The following is a 23,930-nucleotide window of genomic DNA, read 5'->3' as shown; positions in this document are numbered from 1 at the left end:
CCTGGGAGTGGGACACTGCTAGGACGTCCTCATCCCCAGAAGGCCTCATCCCTTACCTCACTGCCTCAAGAGAACAAACTCATTGCACTAAGCCTATCCTCAGCAAGCCATTTGTCTGGCACACTTATGGCATAGTATAAACTAAATTATACTATACTATCTTCAATTTAAACTTTAAAATGTAGAATATAAGTGCTCGGTTTCAAGTTTCAAATTATGTTTGTAAGTTTATGGAAGAAGATGCAGAAATGAAAGTGAGGTATTCTAATGTAGATGTTAGTCACACATTTTCTAACAGCTACAATGCCAGCTACAAATAAATAAACTTGCACCCATTGTTTCCCTGCAGATTGCTGTACAATATCCACCCAATTTCGCTTAAACTATTTTAGCATGTGTTATTATTGTTTAGTATATTAAGAAGCATTAGAATGCTTGTGTATACTTTGTATTTAATATTTTATACACTTTCACTGTGATTAGCATTAATTCATTTCCAAATAGGTAAAGCATTTAATTTGTGATATGCCTGTTGTGATTTTCTAGCAACCATAATTGCCCATACAGTGGTGATAGGCAATTAATCATCAGTTCCTAAGTTCATTCTATATGGGATCCCAAAGGGATCCTCTTTGTCTTCATTGTAGTTGAACGTGCATTGTGAAGCCACTTGTGGAACTGATAACACAGCAAAAATGTAATGTATCACCAGAAAGCTGCAGCTACCCTGCTTTATATGTCAGTGTCTTTGCTGATCATAGCATTTCCATCTTGATGCTGTACAGTTGTTTAACTGAGATTGCGGAGTATATGGCAAGAGATCAAGAGAAAGCTGCTTTGTGTTATAAATTTTGAAGTGTTTCTGTATTAATGGAGAAGCATTTTTGTGGAATTTTCAGATGTATATGATCGCCCAGGATGGTTGATCATTTCAGTTAATCGTGTGAGTTCCATCAAGCATCTCTTGTGGTGCTTCGTACAAAAAGACCAGGGACTATACTCTAACATGAATTGTGGTTGTGTGATGGTTGAAACCAGTGTGGTATACTTGATGAGATCATTTGTTTTAACTGGTTTTAATTCTAAATTTTAAATTGTTGTAACCCATTCTTAGACCTGCTGGTAAAAAGCAGGTAATCACCACCACCGCCATCACTACATTTTGATGGGAGACTTTGCTCACTAGGTGACTTTGAACTCAGGCTACCCCAGCCAAACCTATCCCACAGATACAATGAAAAAAAGGGGGGACCAATTTTATCCCCTTTGGACTCCTGGTGCAATGTTACACATGTAAAGCTCTCCGATGTCCCTTGCTTTCTCAATCTCCTTCACTGGTTTCCCAAACTTTCTTCATTTTTTTGACAGCTAGCACTGAAATTCCAGAGTTTTCTTTATTTCGGGGTGTCTCTTCTTTATGGGTGGATGCCAGACGTTGCATCACTTTAAGTCACAGAAATACACACAATTCTCATTTGAGAAGATAGTTCAGGGGTTCCAATACGTAAGCTTTACCCTAAAGGTAAAGGTAAAGGGACCCCTGACCATTAGGTCCAGTCGTGACCGACTCTGGGCTTGCGGCGCTCATCTTGCTTTATTGGCTGAGGGAGCCGGCGTACAGCTTCTGGGTCATGTGGCCAGCATGACTAAGCCGCTTCTGGTGAACCAGAGCAGCGCACAGAAACACCGTTTACCTTCCCGCCGGAGTGGTACCTATTTATCTACTTGCACTTTGATGTGCTTTCGAACTGCTAGGTTGGCAGGAGCAGGGACTGAGCAACGGGAGCTCACCCCATCACGGGGATTCGAACCGCCGACCTTCTGATTGGCAAGTCCTAGGCTCTGTGGTTTAACCCACATAGCCACCCGCGTCCCAAGCTTTACCCTAGCCCACAACATGTTTTGGACTACAACTCTTATCATCGTAGTCCAAACTATCTGACAAAGGCTGCTGTATGTTATGCAGAATACTGATACTGTGTCTGGCCATACTATCCACTGTACTGTACTGCTTTAAAAATGACTTCTTACAACATAGAGATTGTCACAGTTATAAGCAATTCAAGACCCTAAATTTATAACAATATCTTGTTGTAAGGTAGGTGCGTTTAGACTATGTTTGTAAAGTATTCATAATTTTTTTTGAGATTACAAGACTGATCTTGGCAATTAAGTGTTTACATCATTGTTTCTCGAACTTGGGTTCCCAGCTGTTGTTTGACTACAACTCCTACTAGTCCTGCTAGCTAGGAAGTATGGCATTGGTTTTACATCATACACTCTGTTAAGAACACTTCAGGCATGGATAAAAGGTGTTAGAATATAAGATGAGAATGTATTTTGAATATTTTTTTTCCATTTCAGTTTCCCCAAATTTTTCACTTTTGTTCCTACTGTAATGATAAGCAGATCCAGGTCATTGTTAATTACTTATTAAAGTACTAATGTGCTAAAGAGAGCACAGATTCATTTTTATTTAGTTTGAAGATATGAAGGTAATGTTTCGTTGGAATCTGCATGAATCTGCATGATTCAGGGGTCTCTAGCTTCATACATTTTGAAGCCAAAGGTCTATTGATTTGAGAATTTCCCCCCAAAACCCATAATATCAAGGAATCAGAAATAAGTTGTCCTGTGAGACTGTGACTGAGAAAGATTGATTTAAATCAATATTGTCTAGAGAGAACAGGGGGATATGGAAATTTTTGCTTTCCCACCTATACTTGATTATATTGTTTAACACATTATATTGTATATTGTGATATGCTTGATATAAATGACTTACTATGCCTAACAGACTTTTCCTACTCTCTTATTTATGAAAACCCACACCAGTTACTTTCCAAAGAGGAGATGGGGGACTTATGAGCAATGGAAGGTATGTCTGCTATTGAAAAGGTCATATTCTGTTTCAGGTTGTGTCATATTTAAGCCCCATCAGATTTATTTTTTTATTAGGAACTAAAAAGAAAGAAAGACAGACTACTACATGATCAGTTGCTAGAGTGACAATTCTGGGAGGAATTAAATGGCTTAGACCAGATTTTAATGATCTGTTGTACACTTGAGGGGAATCAAGTCCAGATGTTTCATATCTCCCAGATGCCCAAGAAGAAATTAGTAGAAAGTATCAGAAAGAATGTGTTCATTTGTTTTCAGGATGCTTATTGCATTAATTAGGCATTAGTAAATGAAGTTGCTGTTGTTTAAGACTCCTTATTGGCTCCCACTAAATTGCTGTGAGTGAACAATTACACACAATCGATCACAAAATAAATGATTCATGGAAGATGAATAGGTTGTAGATTGATAGGACTAGGTTCTACAACTTTGGCTACTCAATTGAAATTGATAAAAGTTGATAACAGAGCCATATATCCTCATCTATTTTCTCTATGCCAATATGGAGATTGTAATTAAGCTCTGGTAATAACTTCCAATCTCCTATTTAATCAATATCTGTGTGTGTGTGTGTGTGTGTGTGTGTGTGTGTGTGTACACACACACACACACACACACACACACACACAGATTAGGCCTAATGAGAGTTCATAGACGTGGCAAGAATGCTGCTAGATCTTCTTATTGCTGTTTCCATAGAAACCCACATTTCTCTTAGGGATTGTGCCAGAAGGGATTCATGGGGGGTGGGAAGGGATACAATAACAATAACTGTTAAAAAGGAACATAAAAGGAGCCTTGCCGGATCAGTCCAAAAAGCAGATCTAGACCAGTATCTTGTTTCCCACAATGCTGTTTGTTTACATGTACTAATAATCAAGTACAGCTTCCGACTTATTTGTTTAATGTGCTGTTCTCCCACCTTTCTCCTATTCATCTCTCCCAGTTTTAGGAACGTGCCCACTGAGCCAAATTCTAACATCTTAATGACTAGTTCCTTTCAGATAAAAAGTGCTCAGTCTTCAGTTGTTCTTGAAATCTGAAATCAAATTATATGAACATGAAAGTCTGTTGACACAGATAAAAATGCTGTTTTGAACTTTTCATTAATCCCACTCAAACCTACTTGCCTTTAAAACCACGCAAGGCTGCTCAAAGGAAGAGCTAGCAGCTTGTGGATGACAGACAGACATTTGGGACGCAGGAAGTGAAGGAATACTCACCCAGAGTCCTGGAAATGGCTGATACAGAACAGTCACTTTGAGTGATTGTTCCCTTGAGGTGGTAATTTATCATTCATCCCTAGTTTAGGATCCTTCAATGGTACAGCCTATTCCTTATTTTGAAATGAACTACAGAATTCATTTGGATTCTAGCAGACTTGTAACTGATTCCACTTCCACATACAGTGCTAATTTGTGTAAAACTCCAATTAACTGCGGAATCATTTATATCAAGAAAGCCTTCACAATTTTAATATGAAATAAATTTTAAATTTTATTGTTGAGAGAGATGTATAAAGTCTCTTCAGTTTGCAGTTGTAAAGAGTTTCTCACAGATGTATTTCGATGTTCATTTTTCTTCAGTCGACCAGGCCTGTTAAATGCAAGTGACCCGAGTTATCCTTGGCTTGCAGACTCTTGGCCTGCCACCAGCCTGCCTGTAAACAACAGCACTAGTGGGCCAAATGATCTTGGAAACTTTGGACGTGGAGGTAGGTTTGTTCATAATGCTTTAGCAAAAAATAATAATAATAATTTGCAGGACTATCCATTTTTTACATGAAATGTTATTTGAATACATTTGGAAATATAGATAGCTAAAAGGAAGAACACCACATAGCAATAAAACAAGACCATCAATTAAGAAAAAAAGGAAAATTAGTGTTTAGGGGGCGGGGTTATGGACATGTGTCTATGATTCTGCAAAGTCTTTTGAATTTGCTCCATAGAACTTGAGTACTGTTTCTAAACCAGATGAAATAGTTTAGCAGAATGACTATGCTATTCTAATGTGCTTAACCGTTTCATAAGATGCTACACATTCATTATATTGGATTGTATCCTGTGCTGCTGTTGCACAAGTGAAACAGGTTTTAGGACACAGACCATCCAAAACAGATTTTGGAGACTTGCAGGGGAGAGGAATGGAAGATGAAATCCTACTTTGCTCATGCAGAACTGAATGTGACCCATTGAATTGAGCTTGAATCCTCTGGTAGTCAGCCGGAGAAGTTGTTACAAGTGTGTACCTAGACTCACCTTTCCACAGCCAGCACTCATATATGTTCATATAGACATGGCTGAGAGGTTTAGGATCTTCTGCTGGAGTTATGACATTCACTTGTTATAGAAGCTCTCACACAAAGGAATAAGCAAAGCTTGGTTTATTATATAAAATAAGAGTAACAGTATATAAATGCTGTTTCATACAGCAAAGTTACAGTCTAAGTAGGTAGCAAATTCTACAATATAAACACACATTCATTAAAGAGTAAAAGAGCATAACAATTTTGCCATAAAGAAGTGGATGGGCGGGGGTGGGGGGCAGAAGGGAAATATACCTGTCCTTAAAGCAAAGCAGAAGTGTGCTGAATCGTGGAGAGCGCTGGGTAAATGCTGTCATGTTGGACTTGGAAAAATTAACTAACCTTTGAATCTAATGGGTTTTTAATACCTTTTTGCCAAGGCATGCCACTGGAGAGGGGAGAGGGCTGTGAACTGAGTAATTTCTACAATTTCCATAGTTCCTTTCAGAACTTCCTGCCAAATCCTCACCTCGAAAAATGGCTAAGCTGGCCATCCTGTTTGCTTAACGAAAGGGTGAAAGACTTTGATATTGAGCCATTATCTGAACCTGGGTATCCTTGTCTGCTATCTGCTTTCAAATCACCTTACCGCTGAGGAGCTGAGTATCCTGTACTTGAAAACTAAATTTCCATGTGTTAATCTTTAGGTCAGATGTGGGTGAATTCAGGATATGCCCAAATGGCCCATTGGCCAAGGGCTGGAACCAGGATTGTTCCAGGGTCACCAAAGCTCATAATGGAGGGTGTCGTGTCATATTATAGCTATATCAATCTTATACATCCCACAATCTACAGAGGTAAACCATACCATAAGTTCAGATTCACATACACCTCTTCACAGAGTTAGTTTGGATGATCCAGAGATTACTGACTTCCACTGTGGGAGAGGGACTTCTGGAGCATTTGAGGACCTGCTGTGGCCAACTGGCTACACACTTTGAAGAGAAAGTCACTTGACATCAAAGTGATCTTGACTCTGCACTTCTTTCAATTCCAGTGGCAGAGTCAGTGATGTAATTGATTTCAGCTTATGCAGTCAGTTGATGTGGACCAGGCACTGGCAGCTATACCCTCCACTTGACCCCTGCCCCTCCTGGCTGATTTGTTACCAGGCAAAGTTCAAGGTGTTACCATACTTGTTCTGTACTTGTATGCAATTGTTCTTTAAGTGTGGCACTACCTGCACTTTGGAACTCCTTGCCTATTGACATCAGGCAGGCACCATCACTGTATTTTTTCAGCACCCATTTAAATCATTTTTGCTGCTATAAAGCAGTATATGAATTTCATTAAATAAAATAAATAAATGTATTAAATTTACATTCCACTCTCCATCAAACACACTTCCCTGCCCCATGATACTTTGTTGCCCCTCCCACTTAGCATTTATAACATGTTTTTCATGCTATTTTTAAATACATTTAGTAAGTCTGCCTTATTATTATTATTTGCCTTTTACATTAGTTTTTGAGATTATTTTTCCTGGTTGAAAGCTGTATATATGCAATGGTACTTAACAATGATGGTTTTGGACAAACAGCAAAATTGTGAAGTAATAGTTGAATAAATGTGATGTATGTGTAATAGTAAATGTGTAAATGTATGTGTAATAGTATTATTGCATTTTTTAAAAAGCATCTGGCTTGTGAGTAGTTAACTGAATGAAGGTAAAAGGTTGGCAAATTACCTTTAATTGAGGCCTAAGAGAGAGTGTACAGGCAATCTTACAGCTGTTGGTCTGTCAAGAAACCACTACACTGATACAGTTACATAGAAGGTGAATATGTGTCTTGAGTTTTTCTGGTATGTCAGTAGGCATTAGAGACCATTGTTTTATATTAGACAGTGGGATCAAAAAGGTCAGTCTGTGATAGATCCTTCAGTGGATGTTCCATTTAACTGTCAGAGAGAAGGTTTTGATTGGTTGTAACACTGCGGTTGAAGGGTGTAAAAAGGCAGACACAGCAATTCAAGAGTCAGTCTTGAGTTTGGAGCTAAAGAAGCCAGCAGAAGCTCTAGTGGCAGCAAGTGTTAGCTGTCCAAGGAATGAAAACTTAGGACAGGCATAGGCAGACTCAGCCCTCCAGATGTTTTGGGACTACAACTCCCATCACCCCTAGCTAACAGGACCAGTGGTCAGGGATGATGGGAGTTGTAGTCCCAAAACATCTGGAGGGCCGAGTTTGCCTATGCCTGACTTAGGACAACAGGGCTGAAATTGCAGGCAGCTGAAGCTGAGAGGAAGACTCCCAGAGCACTTTTGCTGGAAAACTGGAGCCAAATTGTTAACTGTTAGCAGTAGTTCACAAGGAGCAGTCAGTCTCTGACCAGGGAGATTTCAAACTAAGTCCTCTGTAAAAACCTGCATGTTGATGGGAAAGGAGAAAATATGGGCTGTTGGCTTAGTGCAGGGAAGAGAACTTGTGCAAGGAAATAGGAACCTCCTTTAAGTAACATTTTAAGGTAAATACCAAACCAAGTTATTTTAACATCCAACTTGCAAAATAATGCTCTTATCTGATATAATCGTGTAGTATTCATTAAAGTCTGTAAACACAATAGTTAAGCTCTGTCCACTGTTCATCTTCAGAAGCTTGATATATGCATTTGTTCAACATTTCTGTCAGCACTGGATGTTTCATTGAGCCTTATGCAACTGGTATACCTTCGTTAGTCAGGAACATTAACTTTTTGAACCTGTTGTCAGAGATGGTGTCAGAGATTGCCACTGTGAAGATACATGATCAGGTCTTCAGCACACCAAAAGATTAAAATTATTAATTTATCTAGATCTGCCTTCCCTGTGCTGACTATGGCTCATGGGTGTGGTAGTCTAAAGTATCTGGAGCGGGTACCATGTTGTGGAAGGTTGACATAGATAAATGGGTGAGAGAGTTCCCTGGTTCAACACATGACATATTTACTAGATATCATGTAAATGTATTTTAATATTTTTATGGCTTTTTATGACCCTTCAGTTTCAAAGGCTTAGTTTAGCAAAATAATTGACTGATCATTTAATTCTCTTTAGAGCTGCTGAAATCTTGACACATTTCAAAATGATTTATTCATATCTTTTTCACCCCTCTTTATTGTCAGGGAAAAAAGTCTGGCTAACTTCAGAAATAAAGCCAGATAATGTTCAGCAGGAGAGAAAGAAAGAAAAAGAAAAAAACATTTAAGCTCTGCATATCTTGAAAAGAATTATCTGAGGATTGTTCCATGTTCATTCAGTTCTGTGCAATACTCATAAGGTGTTTTCTTGATGGTGGGGGAAAGCAGAGGGAGATGGTTTCTTCTGTGATTTGTGGAGTGACTCCTTTCATCATTTCCCTGGAGCACAGACAGTTTCATTGGCTCTGACATGAAATGAACAATTGAAAACATTCTTCAGGACAGAAATATTCCAAACTTCACTTTCACAGCTGAAGGTATGGAAGAAAGATGGTTTTAGGCAGTGAGACGTGAAGGACAAGTGGAAAGTTTGTCACAGATGCTGATAGCGAGGCGATGGCTGTACATCATCTTCCCTCCATTGGCTCATGGACACTGTCTCAGCTGAAATGCAAACGTGCAGAATGACACATTTATTTTTTATATTAAAACTTCTTGTTGGGGTTTTCCCATGTTGATTTGTTTCATTTCCCTGTTTTCATCACAGATGTGCTGCCTCCGGTGCCTGGTCAAGGGGATAAAACTGCCACAATGCTTTCTGATGGAGCCATTTACAGCAGCATTGACTTCACTACCAAAACTAGTTACAACAGTTCCAGCCAAATAACACAGGCTACCCCATACGCCACAACACAAATACTGCATTCCAACAGCATCCATGAATTGGCAGTTGATTTACCAGATCCTCAGTGGAAAAGTTCGATTCAGCAAAAAAGTGACCTAATGGGATTTGGTTATTCTCTGCCTGATCAGAGCAAAGGCAACAATGGTGATTTTAGTTCTCATTTTTCTTATTACAATTGTTTGTAAGAATCTCTTGTGCACAGTAGAAAATTGTCCTTCTTTGTTCCCATTTCCCTTAACTAATTGCATACCTTGCATGTATCCTATACTTATGCAACAAACTATATTGTGTTACGATTTTAGTTTGCTTTAGCTTTTGCCAGTATCACAGCTTATCTTTTCCCCACCCCTGCTACCATTAGAATATATTAACTTAAATATTTTTCACAGTCCTGCCACACCCACTGTTTACCAGCTAACTGCATGTTGTGCATGTGCTATAAACTAATCACATGATGGCACTGTGACCTTTGCCCTTTAACCCTTAGCCTTACTTTACATCCCTGACTACCGATTGGCTGAGGGATTGTCTAATAGAATGCCACACAACCAGTCACAGGATTTCAGCACCACCAGCTCTCACAACAGCTCAGAAAGAAGTGGCAGCCTCTCAGGTTGGTTTCAATACAATGCGTGTAAGGAGAAGTGTTTGTGCTTGTAAGAAGCTCTAAAAAAATGCAAACTAATTATAACCTTGGAAGAATGATCACTGTACTCAGAGCTTGTGTTCAAATATTGCAGTTTGCCTTCCATTTAGACACATGTGAATGTGTCACGATCATCTGGAAAACCATGAGCTTGATAAAAAAGAAGTGTGCCTTATTTGCCCTAACCGAACAAGAAACCCATTTAGAGATAATAAGAAAATATTTGTAGCCTTTGTACCCTGTGTATTTCAGCATGATTGGAAATTTTATTTTGTAACATTCTCACTTTTCTGGCACAGTGCTGACTTTATTCGTAAATCAATCTTCACTTTACAGCACTGTCCTTCTCTGAGGAGCTTCATGATGAAGTTAATATTTTGGTTGTATCATTATTGAAGCCCCCAACTCCTTTGAGATTTCACAATATTTCTATTGCGTATCAAGAAATCCACCCATAGCAATATAATGGAATTGATAGAAAAGCTTCTTATGATAGTGATCATTCTAAAAGTTTCAGAGCTGCCTACAAGCATAAAGTATAGGTATTATGCTGCATGCTATATTATAATTATTGCACATTACCATTGCAAAATGGATTACCTAGCTTTAAGAGTAGCAGCAAATTTTCTGTGTTAAATTATTCTGTGCAGAATTGTGCCATTTTCTTAATACATTCTAAAAATATGTTATGAGGCTAGTTTACAATAGCTTCTCTTTCGCCATTCCAGCACTGTTTCTCCCCACCCCCCCGCCCTTGCTCTTCTGCTTTATTTTCCTATAAGTCCCTGTGATGCTTTCAGTTCCTAGTCCAAATGTTCGGTTTATTTTATTACAAACATACAAATGTGCACGCGCATATACATGTTCCACTTCGTGGTCATTTATATTCATGTGCCTTGTTGCCTTCTTCCTTCTCAGGATTCATTACATAACCCTAATTGTCTATCACATTGTTTTATATGTTAACTAAAATTATCCTTTATTCATCTATCTCTTTTCTCCTTGAATCCTCATTTCCGTGTTGGTTTATTTGGTCCTCTTCCAATTCTCTATAACATATGTCCTTTTTCTCTAGAGTGAAAAGACCACTGAATTACATGGGCATAAAATATTACAAAAATAACTCATCCATACTTTTCAATTGAATGTCCCTGTATGATTTCAGTAAGAAACCAGTTACATTTGCGATTTACATTTTTCACAACTACATTTGGCCTTGTGAATGAAAAGAGAAAGAAACTCAAACAGTAAAGTTTTTGGATGTGTCCTTAACAACTCATTTCCAAAGAGAGAGGGAGGGAGATTATGCAAAATGGTATTATGAATACACTGCGATTTGCTATCTGAAAGAGTTTGCTGCAGTCTATTATTTTTTCCAACAATGACTGCACGGAGGCTTAGAGCAGACGTGAATAAATCAATAAATACAGTTTTGATATAGCAAGTACATTTTAACTTTTTTTCAGCGCATGCTTCATTGTGACTAAGCTATATGGAGTGTGTGAAATAAAAAGAAGTAATTCCGGGCAATTATACAGACTATTTTCATTCCATTCCACCCTATTATTATTTATAACCTTATGACAACTATAACATGTTGCTGCTGATGTTGCTAAGATAAAAATACTCCTCTCTTCTCCCTTCTTTTTTCTTTTTCTTTTTTTGAGTGTACCATCTGGAATCAGAGCTCTTTCAGGAAATATAAATAGTCAAGTTTGTTTCTTCATACTTCTGTAATGTTTCTTGATTTCAGGTGGGAAAGGAGGGAAGAAAAAGAAAAACAAAAATACTTCCAAACCTCAGAAAAATAATGGGTCTAACTGGGCCAACGTTCCACTCCCACCCCCTCCAATACAGCCTCTTCCAGGCACAGAACTAGAACACTATGGTGTGGATCAGCAAGAAGGAGGGTAAGGTATCTTTTTTGAGGGGGAAGGACCATTTTGAATGTAGTGGAATGCAATATCTCACAGCTGTGGTGTGTAATGTGTGTAAGGCCTTTTACCCCAATCAGATTCTGGTGTTTGGATATGAGGGGACTAATATGTGTGGAGCAGAACGCCTTTTAGGTGTAGCTCAGCAAACAGCTTCATAATACAGTTGTTGGATGCACCCTCACATGTACACACTGTTGCCAATAGTAAGATAATACAATCTTCAATGGGCCTGCAATACAATGTGTTTATGGCAGTAAATTTTGGACATTCCTTTTTCATACTATATAGTTGTTTGAATCCCTCCTAGTTTTTTGAATTATGGTGCTGGAGGAGACTCTTGAGAGTCCCATGGACTGCAAGAAGATCAAACCTCTCCATTCTGAAGGAAATCAGCCCTGAGTGCTCACTGGAAGGACAGATCGTGAAGCTGAGGCTCCAATACTTTGGCCACCTCATGAGAAGAGAGGACTCCCTGGAAAAGACCCTGATGTTGGGAAAGATGGAGGGCACAAGGAGAAGGGGACGACAGAGAATGAGATGGTTGGATGGTGTTCTTGAAGCTACTAGCATGAGTTTGATCAAACTGCGGGAGGCAGTGGAGGACAGAAGTGCCTGGCGTGCTCTGGTCCATGGGGTCACGAAGAGTCGGACACGACTAAACGACTAAACAACAACAACAAGTTTTCCAAAGTTTAACGGCCCCTTCATGCATTGCTTACAAGAAGGATAATGCAGGAAGGGGCGGTGGGGCAGGGCTGTGCCCCTGGCCTCCCCCCACTATTGTGCAGCTGACCTGTCCCTGCCCTCATGTGTTAAGGTTCCATCTCAGACATCCATACTACACTGGATGGTAGGCCATACACTGCGAGGAACACTGCCACTGTCCCTTCACTATACTCTAGCGAAAACAATGCAATAATCTCCAATGGGACTCAGCAGCACCATCTCCTGCTTGGCTATTGGAAAATTGCTAATACAGAAGCCACATTATTGCGGTACAGGGGGGAGGACAAAAAAACCTTGGCCAAATATTGTCCATTGGCTTGGGGTTAACTTTCTCCCTATAGTTTTCTATTAGCAAAGTCTAGTAGCTTGGACAAAGCATATCTGTGACCCAGCCTCCTCTCTTTATGCTCTCACCATAGCTTTTGGGGTGGGGAAAATATTTTGTTTATTTGTTTGATATGGGCTTGTGCCAGCATTAAACTAGTTGTAATTGATATGGGGTGTGCATTGTATGTCTTTGTGTGTTCACAGAGATTTTCTGTAGAAAATCCATGTGCATTCACATACAGAGAGAAATATTTTTCTTTTGAAAATCTCTGTAACTCAACTTATCCTTAGTGCTTGTTTTGCAAGAGATGCCAGGGACATCTTTTTGGCAGTAATTCAGCGTCATTTTGTTCTTGAACTTGTGAAAATAAACCCCAGTAGAATTTAAATTTTACAGAAAGGATCTATAAATATGGGTGTGTTATTTGAAACAATAGTTCGTTATAAATTTCCTGTGCTAGAACACAACACATTCTCAGCTCAGTTAACACAGAATATTCCCAGTCCACTAATCATCATACTTATTCATACACATTTAGTGAAAGAACCATAGCTCTGTTGGAGCACATGGTTTGCATGCAAAAGTTTCTTGGTTCAATCCCAGGCATCTCCAAGAAAACTCGTGAAAGGATTTCTGTCTGAAATTCTGGAGAGCTGCTGGCAGTCAGTGTAGAAAATGCTGTGTCCCTGTATAATGCAACATCCCAGCAGCAGCAGCAGCAGCAGCAGCTGTGTGTTACAGTCTTGATGACTGTGAATGGGTTCACTTCTTGTCTTTTTTTGCCTAAAGTGTTCTTGAAAGGAATCAAAAGAACAATAATCATACATACTAGCAGCTAAGTAAGTTGGCTGGTTGACCAAAATAGGGCTACTTGGAAGAACCTTGAACTTTGAAGAAGTTGTTTGCTTTTTAAAGTGGTGAAAACCAAAGCCCCTTCCCCCGTCCCAATAACCCAGCCTAGGAGCCCAGAGCATAGGCAACTGAAGCAAAGCTATACCTATAAAGTTGCAGCTGGGCTAGGATGTATTTGATACCATGGAGTGCCAGGGTCTCCAGTGACAATATCAGATCAAAGAGTTCCCCCAAGCTGCTCCTTCAAGGGGAGTGTGGCCCACCTAGAACAGAATGCATCCCATTCAGTGTCTCCCAGACAGGGTCTCAGTCTTGTCTGGATTAAACTTCAGTTTACTGACTCCCATCCAGTCCATTTTCAAGGACATACACTGGTGTCAGTACATTTACTGCTACATCTGCTTGAGCTGTAGAGGGGGGGGGGGGATAAAGGTAAATGTCATCAGCATATGAAAAACAGTGCACTCCAAAACTCCAGATGATGCAACTCAGCAGCTTCATGTAGATGTTAAAACAGCTTGGTTGGCGAGATGGAACACTAGACTCCACAAAACCAAGCAACATCTATCAAACAGTAGATAAAAGTGGGACCACCACAAAGCCAACTGCCAACCCGGCTTCCTTCTCCAGAAGTTAACCATTGTCAATGGTATTGAAAGCCAAAAAGTTGTCAGGTAACAGGTACACATACCTTGTCTTTCCCTCAGCACAGGTTATCAGTTATTCAGGGTCACAAAGCAATCACAGTGCTGTGGCCAGGCCTAAATTCTGATTAAAATGATTCTAGAGAATCTGTTTCACCCCAAAATACTCTACTAACAGGATTCCTATTTGCCTTTAAAATGTTTGTTCAAGAGGGCACTTGGTCTACCCACAAAGAAAGACACTTTGCTTCAAGTGGTACTGATTAATAATTATCTTCTCTCTCCCCCCCCACCACCCTCAATAACGATATTTGCACTTTAATGTATTTGCTGTTCTCAGCTCAGATAATTGTGCAATAAAAGACAAATAACTCCCATATATTTTTAAGACACCACAATGATAAATAAGACAGGTAAATTGATGCATTATCTGTAGAGAAACCTTTGTGACACAGGTCTTGGCTTCTCAGTTGTGTATAGTATCTATTATTTGGCGGGGAGAATTTTATTTGTCACCAAGACAACACTGGTTATTTAAAGCTAAGTAATCAGTGATGCTGACAGCATACTTTCAAGATTCACACAGCTCAGCCATAGCTTTTACAATGTTTGCCTTTCAGTTACACTTTCCAGTTATTTATAATATTGCAGTGATAATGAGCACAGTTCTCCCTGCCCCAGAATATGCATTGTTAGAAGAAGAAAGCTAAATTTGAAAAGGCAAGTGCCTTATAGGAAAAAATAAGTAAAGTTTGCACAGGAAGAATGAAGCTTTTCCATTTTATTCCACTGACTTTTAAATATGAGGGAAAGAGTTAATATACGTGACTATTAAAAGAATACCTGTGTAACAAGCAGGTAAGTGGGAGAGGCAGACAAACCCATACTGCAAGACCTTCAGCTGGCTGCTACTTCCTGGTCACAGTGTGATCAGGGCATTTAGATGCCAGTGCCTGACCTTGGGAAGAAATGGGAAGGCCAGAAATATTAAGCACCACAAAATGCAATTTGGTCTTTCTGCTGCGTCCCTTTCAGTAGCCACATCAGCCTAAGGGTTGTCACCAGTAATGCTTTTCTTTCATTCCACCCGATACTACTGCCTGCTTGTTGCGTCACCATTATGCTTCTGTTACTCCTAAACGTGGGGTTTTCAAACTGTAATGGAGATCACTAAAAATAAGTTATGGAATGCATTGTTTGCTTTGTTTGCTAACCAAATCAGCCAATGTTTTATTTAAAATGAAAAGGATTTGCAAATAGAAGCAAAACATTTTATAGTTGCTCTCTTGAAAAAAGACAATTTAATATCCTTATATTTCATTACCATGAAAATCCCTTTACCTAAAGAATGATTTGAATAAATGAAAACTCTCTTCCCCATTCCCTTCAATAACTAAGAAGAGCTTGAGGATCAAGACTGGCAGTAAAGCAAAGTAATGATGATGGAGACACTTTGGAAGGGAGCAGTAAGGACAAATGACAGTAATTGTTACTGGAGCTTCCCACCTCCTCAAATAGAATAATAGAATCTTAGAGTTTGAAGGGACCATGAGGATAATCTAGTCCAAACCTCTGCAATGCAGGAATGTCAACTAAAGCATCCATGGCAGATGGCTATCCAACCTCTGTGTAAAAACTTCCAAGGAAGGAGTCCACAACCTCCCAAGGGAGTCTGTTCCACTGTTGAACAGCTCTTACTGTCAGAAAGTTCTTCCTGATGTTTAGTCAGAATCTTCTTTAATATGACTTGAATTAGAAAGTCACACTTTGCATTATGGGCAAAATATAAAGATCTGATGGAGCCTAAAGTCCTGTGGTGGACTTCTCCAATAGAAGCCACAGCTGTAAAAAGGAAAAATACCCAGGAAAGTTGGCCAACATATAAAACACTTTTAAAAGACGAAGATAACCAACTAAATTTAAAAAGTTTCGAGGAAGTAAGAGAATACGTCTCAGACCAATACCACCAGATATTTGAAAAATTTAAATCTGATAAACAAAAGGGGTTCTCAACAGAAATTTTCCGATTTGAATCTGATCTTGTAAATTCTAAAAGAAAAACTCTTTCCAAAACTTACTGACTCCTCCTTGACTGGAAAGTCAAGGAGGAGGAGGTAACAGCGGCCATGGTGAGGTGGTCACAAGACTTTGGCCGTTCAATAACTATGTCCCAATGGGAAAATTTGTGGAAGAACAATTGGAAATACACAAATTGTTATACTATTAGAGAGAACTTTCTAAAAATGCAATACCGATGGTACTTAATACCCTGGAAACTTTCAAAAATGTATAAAAATGTGCCAAGTAATTGCTGGAGATGCGGAGATAATTCAGGAACTTTCTACCACATGTGGTGGTTATGTAAGAAAATACAGTTATTATGGGAGAGTATTCACTCACAGCTGCAAAAAATGCTAAAGATCTCTTTTAAGAAAAAACTAGAGGCCTATCTCCTGGGAGTTACAGATTTGAATATTCCACAAAAAATGAAGGGTATCTTTTTATATGCTACGGCGGCAGCAAGAGTTCTCATTCTGGCAAAATTGAAGAGTATTGAAATTCCCTCTATACATGAATGGTGGATCCAAAAGCTGACAGAATATGCAGAATTAGATGGTCTGTCAGAAAAAATAAAGAATAAACCAAAAGAGGAATTTGTTTCAAAATGGGAGGTTTTCAAAAGAATATATGAAATATAATTACAGTAGTTTAAACTCTGTTGCAGCATTCAAGGAACTTCAGTAATAGTTGCAAGTTAGACATAAGAGTTAAGATATATTAAAAAAAAGTTAAATTATGATAAAAGTGTGTATTGGCAATAAGTAATATGAAATTGAAATAAGGAATAGACAGGAGGTCGGGTCTATAGTGTCAAGACCAACTTATGTTTAATTGTTTGTTAAGAAAATTTTGTCTTTCTTGTTATTCTTGTGTGTAATTCTGTATCTGTGTTTTCTTTTTCTTTTTTTGCTGTATCAATTTAAAAAAAGAAGCAGATAGATTTTCTGTGGAAAACTATTGCATAAGGCTTGGTAACTGATTGCACAGCAGAATTCCATCTGAGTTTTTTGTTATAACAAACCTTTTCATGATTGCAACCCAAAGCTGCACATCTACTTAGAAGTGAGTCCCATGTAGTCCGTGGAACTTGCTTTCAAATTAGTGTGCCAAAAAACAGGGAAACTGATGGACTGATCAGATTTGATCAGCCCTCTTGTATCCTTTTATCCACATTGCACAGATTTAACTTTAGAGATTTTTGGAATACCAACATAATATATAATAACTGGTACTGAAAATGACATGTTCTTTGTTTTGTTTTACTCTTTTGCTCTTGAAAGAAATTGCTTCATTTAGAAATGAGATTAACAAATAGATTTTATTCGGTATCACTGTTGGTTGGGACCTTTTTGCCCTTTATCAAAAAGATAAAGAGTGAAATTAAGTATTAGCTTTGCTGAAATAAATGGGGAGTCTGTGTCTGGTTTTATTGATTCAGGTATTATTTAGGTTATTCAAGTTTCTTAGTTGTTGTTTTCATAACACGAAATAGATTCCCCATTGTGCATACAGTATTAATATACAGTATCATTATTTCAATGAATTATATATAGCCTAAACCTAAACCATTTCTATTCTAGGTATGACAGTGATGGTTGGTGCCCACCTTTACCAGTCCAGACATATTTGCATCAGGGAATGGAGGATGAGCTTGAAGAGGAAGATGATAGAGTTCCTACACCTCCTGTTCGAGGAGTGGCCTCTTCCCCGGCAATCTCCTTTGGGCAGCAGTCCACTGCCACGCTCACGCCCTCTCCACGGGAGGAGATGCAACCTATGCTTCAAGCCCATCTTGATGAACTTACCAGGGCCTATCAGTTTGATATAGCAAAGCAAACATGGTAAATGTGGCAGATACAAAGCCACTGCTGTCTTTTGAAGTCTCTTTTCTTTCTTTCTTTCTTTCTTTTTAGCAGGTTCTCATATGCTGTCCTCACAGATACAAAGCAAACATGGTAAATGTGGCAGACCCAGATACTATTTGGGAAATGAAAAACATCGGAAGTCACATCGCTTGAGAACGTAATTCTCATCTTGAAGGATCTGCCTGTGCCTTTAGTAACCAATTAACAAAAAGATTTTGTCAGCTGTAGCTTCTGACTCCTTTGCAACCTGACGGGAAAGAGTTTGCATGTCACATTGCTGGATTTTGAACCCATGAACATTTCTTGGATATTGATAACTATGGAGGCATTTAAAATCTGTATTTTTTATAATAGTTATCAACAGAGATATATTTTACTAAATTCATTCGTAGACCATATGTTAAAAATGCATGAAATATTTTAAGATTAGCTCAGTTAGCTTCTTTTAAAAAGCACACACACAGAGGATCTCTTTTCTTCAAAATAATTATCTTATACAGGCCATGAACCTAAGCACTGTTATACCTTAAGTTGTACTTTTTGGAACTTGTAATTTAATGAAGACTTCTGTAACCATACAGTAAAACACGCCCATTTTTGGATGTTATAACATCAAGTTATCTTGACTGATGAAAAATAACCATCAAAGCCCACAAGTCAATGGGTGAAATGCAGTGTCATTTGAGTAGGCATTCCTTACCTCTCTTCCTGATTGTAACCTTCTGCATCTGTCCTGGAATGTCCCCCCAGCCCTCTGGAACAGATTTGGATAGCATGCAGGGGGGCTGCATCTGAAAGGAGAGGAATGAGGTCTCATTGCTCCAGTGGAAGTCCATTCATAGAATCATAGAATTGTAGAGTTGGAACCTGAGGATCATCTAAATCCAACTCACTGCAATACAGGAATATGCAACTGTCTCATACGGGGATTGAACCTGCAATTTTGGTGTTATCAGCACCACACTCTAACCAACTGAGCTATCCAGGCTCTTAATCTCACCTAAAGCATTCATGACAGATGGCCATCCAACCTCCAAGGAAAAAGAGTCCACCACCTTCCAAGGGAGTCCATTCAGTGGTCAGACAGCTCTTACTATCAAAAAGTCCTTCCTGATGTTTAATTGGAATCTCCTTTCCTGCAACTTGAAGCCATTGGTTTCGGTCCTAGCCTCAAGAGCAGAAGAAAACAAGTCAGTTACGTCTTCATTGTGACAGCCCTTTAAATATTTGAGGATGACGATCATATCTCATCTCAGTCTCCTCTTCACAAGGCAGAGTAGAGCGGGCCTATTACTTCTCTTGATTGAGACTCTAGACTTCTGTTCATGCAGCCTAAAAAAGCATTAGCTTTTTCTTTTCTTTTGCTGCTGTATCACACTGTTGACAAATGCTAAGCTTGTGGTCCACTAAGACCGCTAGAGCTTTTTCACATGTACTACTGGCAAGCCAGGTGTTCCCCTTCTTATATTTGTTTAGCTTGTTCTTCCTGCCTAAATGTAGAACCTGACATTAGTCCCTGCTGAAATTCATTTTGATAGTTTGGGCCCAGGCCTCCAATCACTTCAGATCATCTTGAATCCTGATTCTGTATTTTGTGGTACTAGCTACCCCTCCCAGTTTGGTGTCATCTGCAAATTGGATGAGCATCCCCTCAATTCCAGAATCCAGTTCATTTATAAAGACGTTGAACAACAACGGTCTCAGGACAGAAGCCTGCGACACCCCACTTGTCACTTTTTCCAGGATGATGAGATACCATTAGTGAGCACTCTTTGGGTTTGGTCAGTCAACCAGCTACGAATCCACCTAACAGTTAATTTGTCCTGCCCACATTTTACCAGCTTCTCTGCAATAATATCATGGGGGACTGTCAGTTAGAAGCATAAACACCACAATGCCACTAAACAAATTTACCCACATTGAAATAAAGGAATACTATGTCCACAGCATTCCTCTGACCCACTGAGCTTCTAATGCTATCCCAAAGAAAGAAAAAGAAAGAAATGAGATTCATCTGTCATAACTTGTTTTTGAGAAACCCATGCTGGGTTTTAGTAATCACAGCATCATTTTCTAAGTGCTCACAAACCAACCATTATCTGTTCTATAACCTTTCCTGGTATTGTTGTCAAGCTGACTGGTTGGTACTTGGATAATTCTTCTTTGAAGATGGGAACAACATATGCCCACCTCCAGTCTGCAGGGACCTCACCTGTTCTCCAAGAATTCTAAAAGATTATAGGCAGAGTTTCTGATACGACATCTGCAAGCTCCTTTAGTACCCTTGGATGCAGCTCATCAGGCGCTGGAGATTTGAATTCATTTAAAGTAACTAGGTGTTCCCTTACCACCTATTTTCCTAGCGGGCTGCAACTCCCTCCTTGCATCATTTATTCTGTGTTCACCAGGTTGTGCACTGCTTTCCTTTTGGGTGAAGACAATGGCAAAGTAGGTGTGAAGCCGTTCTGCCTTCTCCCTTGTCATCCAGCCGTTGGCTACTTTGTGATTTGTCCTTTCTTCCATTTCTTATACATGCCCTTCTTACATCTCAGCTCCTCTGTAAATTTCCTTATGCAGGCACACCGGTTTCTTTAGATGCCTCCCACTTTTCTTTCTTGATTGTTCTGTCTGCATTTGTGTCTTCAATATTTCACCATTAGGAAACTCCCACCATTTTAGACTTCCTTCTCTTTGAGTATTTCTGACCACAGGATCTCACCCAGTAGTTCTTTAAGCTTTTTGAAATCAGTCATAACTGGATATCACTCTTGTTCTTGAGGAAAGTCCTAATGTCTCTTTCAGGTTGTATTAGTAAAGAAACTGTGGAATTAAAACTTTCAGATCCCATTCTGGGAAAGCTGAAGGATTGACAAGTATAACCTCCCAATTCTGCTGTATTTGAGTAAAAGAGATTATGGAAGCAGTTGCTTAAAAATATTCACAGCATAAATCCGAATTCTGGTTTGGTATTCAAAGGGAGAAGAAGATACCAAAGTAGTTCACCTATATGAGAGGCTGTTTGGGGACTGAAAAACAGAGCAAAACAGACTCGAACTATAGAATAGAATGTCACAGGCTTTTTGTACATCTTAACGTGTAGAAATATTATTTTAAAAGTAAAAGAAAACTTCAGCAGGACAAGAAACCATGTGCTGTTAAGTGACATAAAGTTGCTAAATGGCATAGTGCCAATGAATGTTTCCTGACATACAAAGGCCACAACTTACACTGAAAGAGTTATTATAGGTCAAAGAGGCTTGTATGAATTTTCTGCCAATGCCAAAGCCAGCTGTTTTCCTTGGACAATTTTCAGTACTCCAACCTCGTTTGCAAGCTGCAGCCAATCAACAGGGTGCTTAGGCCACCTCCTCCATGGGATATAGCTTGTTTATGTAACAAGCCAGAAGCCCAGGCATCAGCTAATTCAGGTCTAGGTTAAATGTATAATTGTGCCAGGCAGGACACAGATGCATGCCCTGGCATGCTTTCAGCCTGTACCTTGCAGCTGTTATGCTTCCTGTGGTGGCATACAAACTGCAGGTGCAACTTTGGGTGTCAGTTAACATCATGAATCTCATTATGTAATCTGTGCTTTTAAGATGAGGAATTACATACTCAGTATTGGATAAATTGTATCAGTTAGCTGTATCTGATAAAATGATTATGTGCCGATACAGTACTCTTAAATGACCACAACCAAATGCAGTGATATTCATAATTTTCAAAAGGCTTACAGGCAAAATAAAAATAAAAATGCCAGCACCTTAAGAAAAAGCAACGATATTTCCCAGTGAATGGGCTAGAATATTTTATCAGGGCTGTTCTGTAAATGATTGCATGCAATATAGATTATTGTTTTAAAAATATGTCATTAAGGAGGAATTAGTGTAGAAATATCTATTCTTTCCCTGGGTATCTTGTGTAAAATGCACAAATGACTTCTTCATCCTAGGAAGCTATGCAGCTTCAAAACAGGAACCTAATTACAACATAACCATCTTTGATCTAGCCCAGTGATGGTGAACCTTTTAGAGACCGAGTGCCCAAACTGCAATCCAAAACCCACTTATTTATCGCAAAGTGCCAACAAGGCAATTTAACCTGAATTGGTGCATAATCTGCAGTAGCTGCCACTACTCTGACTTCTCTTTAGCCCTTAAGAAAGAAGTACCTGGTTACCATATTGCATTGTATCTGGGGAATTTGTGTGAAGTCTAGGCAAGCTCTCTCAGTGTTTGCCTCAACCTCGCAGCAGGAGGAGAAGGAGGAAGGCGGCTGCTCAGCTTTCCAAGTTGAGCTGAGGACTCAACACGCTGCCCTCACCCTCTGCTGGCTCTGTGCTGGGACGACGGCGTGTGACCACAGAGAGGGCTCTGAGTGCCCCCTCTGGCATCTTGCCATAGGTTGCCACCACTGATCTAGCCTAACTAAAGGAAGCAGCACAGCATTTGAGCTAGGACTGTTTCCTCGCCAAGATATTTTTCATCTTGAAATTCCCATTAATATATCAAACCTTTTCCCTATCAAGTATATACAAGATTATTTCAGCTTTAATGTGAGAAGATTGAGTCAGTTGTCCCAGTCCTATGACTCAAAAAAGTGTTGGAACTTTATAATGCAGCCTTAAGGTTCCTGTCACCAGTCATTTCAGCATTTTTATTCTACTAGTTCCCACTACAACGTGGGAGACTGTGTTAATTAATATTCGAGTTAGGAAAATGGCCTCAACCATTTTGGTCAAAGTAGCCCAGGAATTAAGCTACTATATGTGCCAACTGCTTAAAGATAACTAACACAAACTTGATATATAAATGTTTGATTTGTTTAAGTAGTCATTTCTTGCATTCCAGTAAGAATAAGGTCAGCTAAAATCTCAAATGATAGGGGTTCTGGGCTGTATATCTGGCTTGACATTTCTAGCCTAATATATCTAACATATATTAGAGATTAGCTCTTTGATATCTTTGGAATGGCCTCTTCCATAGTACTTATTCATTCATGACCCTAGCATCATTTTAAAGATAAAACCACTGTTCCGTTTCCTCATAATGTTTTGTACCAGTTGGCATACAATAGTGTAGAATCCATGGTAACAATTGGTTATACAATGCAGAAATAGTCATGTGAGTGAAGTTGTTTTGGGGCTACCCACAAATTATTTGGAAACATTCCCCCCCCCTTCTGCTTCTACAGGGTGAGTCCTCTTTTAAAAGACTCGCCCTGCATTTCTTATTTGTGGTGATCATGATGGGCTAAAGGACTGCAAAAGCACATAGAAATCTGAGAGATTTCAGAGAAAGTGTTAAGTACATCACCCTAAATCTCACTATTTGTTATAAATGGAGTTTCAACAGCTTAATCCTATTCTGTTTTTGGCATCTGTCTGTCTCAAGAAACAATGGAATGTGCCTCCAGGGGTGAAGTCAGATTGCTGCGTTACCTGGGGCACAAGCCTGGACAGTATGTATGGAGGTCCTGGACTACCTAAATGGCAAAAAAAAAACCCTTCTCAACCTCACTGATGTCCAAAGGAAAGCAGGACACGGGGTTGGCTGCAGAAGTTGCTGAAGGAGGCATACAAGGCACCATTCAAATCCACTCCAGATTTGTGGAGAGCTTACTCCTTTGCCTTTTCTACTCCTGAAGATACCCTGCAAGGCTTAAGAGTCAATAGTTTCCCTTCTCCTAGATGAGCTACCTTCTGAGATTAAGGAGCCCCATCTGCCCCTCACTTCCCTCCCCAGCACATGCAGAAACCACCTTCTTGACCATTTAACGCATTACTGGTCTTGTCTGCTCAATCTGTCGGAGCCTGTCTTCATATGCAAGTCCCTAACTCACCAAAGGCTTGAGGCTTATTAGC

At 39.3% G+C, this 23,930-nt stretch overlaps 1 protein-coding gene across 21 annotated transcripts in view; it reads left to right on the top strand.

Moving 5' to 3' along the window:
* Positions 1-23,930, top strand: part of ROBO2 (roundabout guidance receptor 2) — an 810,838-nt gene that overhangs the window by 753,282 nt on the left and 33,626 nt on the right. For 13 of the 21 annotated variants that reach the window (XM_082220699.1, XM_082220691.1, XM_082220709.1 and 10 more), the window contains 6 exons: positions 2,836-2,878; positions 4,488-4,615; positions 8,871-9,152; positions 9,496-9,621; positions 11,408-11,564; positions 17,783-18,043. In XM_082220699.1, the coding sequence (XP_082076825.1) occupies positions 2,836-2,878; positions 4,488-4,615; positions 8,871-9,152; positions 9,496-9,621; positions 11,408-11,564; positions 17,783-18,043 (997 nt within the window). The remainder of the gene's footprint in view (positions 1-2,835; positions 2,879-4,487; positions 4,616-8,870; positions 9,153-9,495; positions 9,622-11,407; positions 11,565-17,782; positions 18,044-23,930) is intronic. The other 8 variants (XM_082220702.1, XM_082220695.1, XM_082220701.1 and 5 more) reach the window with 1 other exon arrangement.

This window comes from Podarcis vaucheri (genome assembly GCF_965113315.1).
Source record: "Podarcis vaucheri genome assembly, chromosome: 4".
Classification (NCBI taxonomy): domain Eukaryota; kingdom Metazoa; phylum Chordata; class Lepidosauria; order Squamata; family Lacertidae; genus Podarcis; species Podarcis vaucheri.
This window is presented reverse-complemented; position numbering and strand designations above follow the sequence as displayed.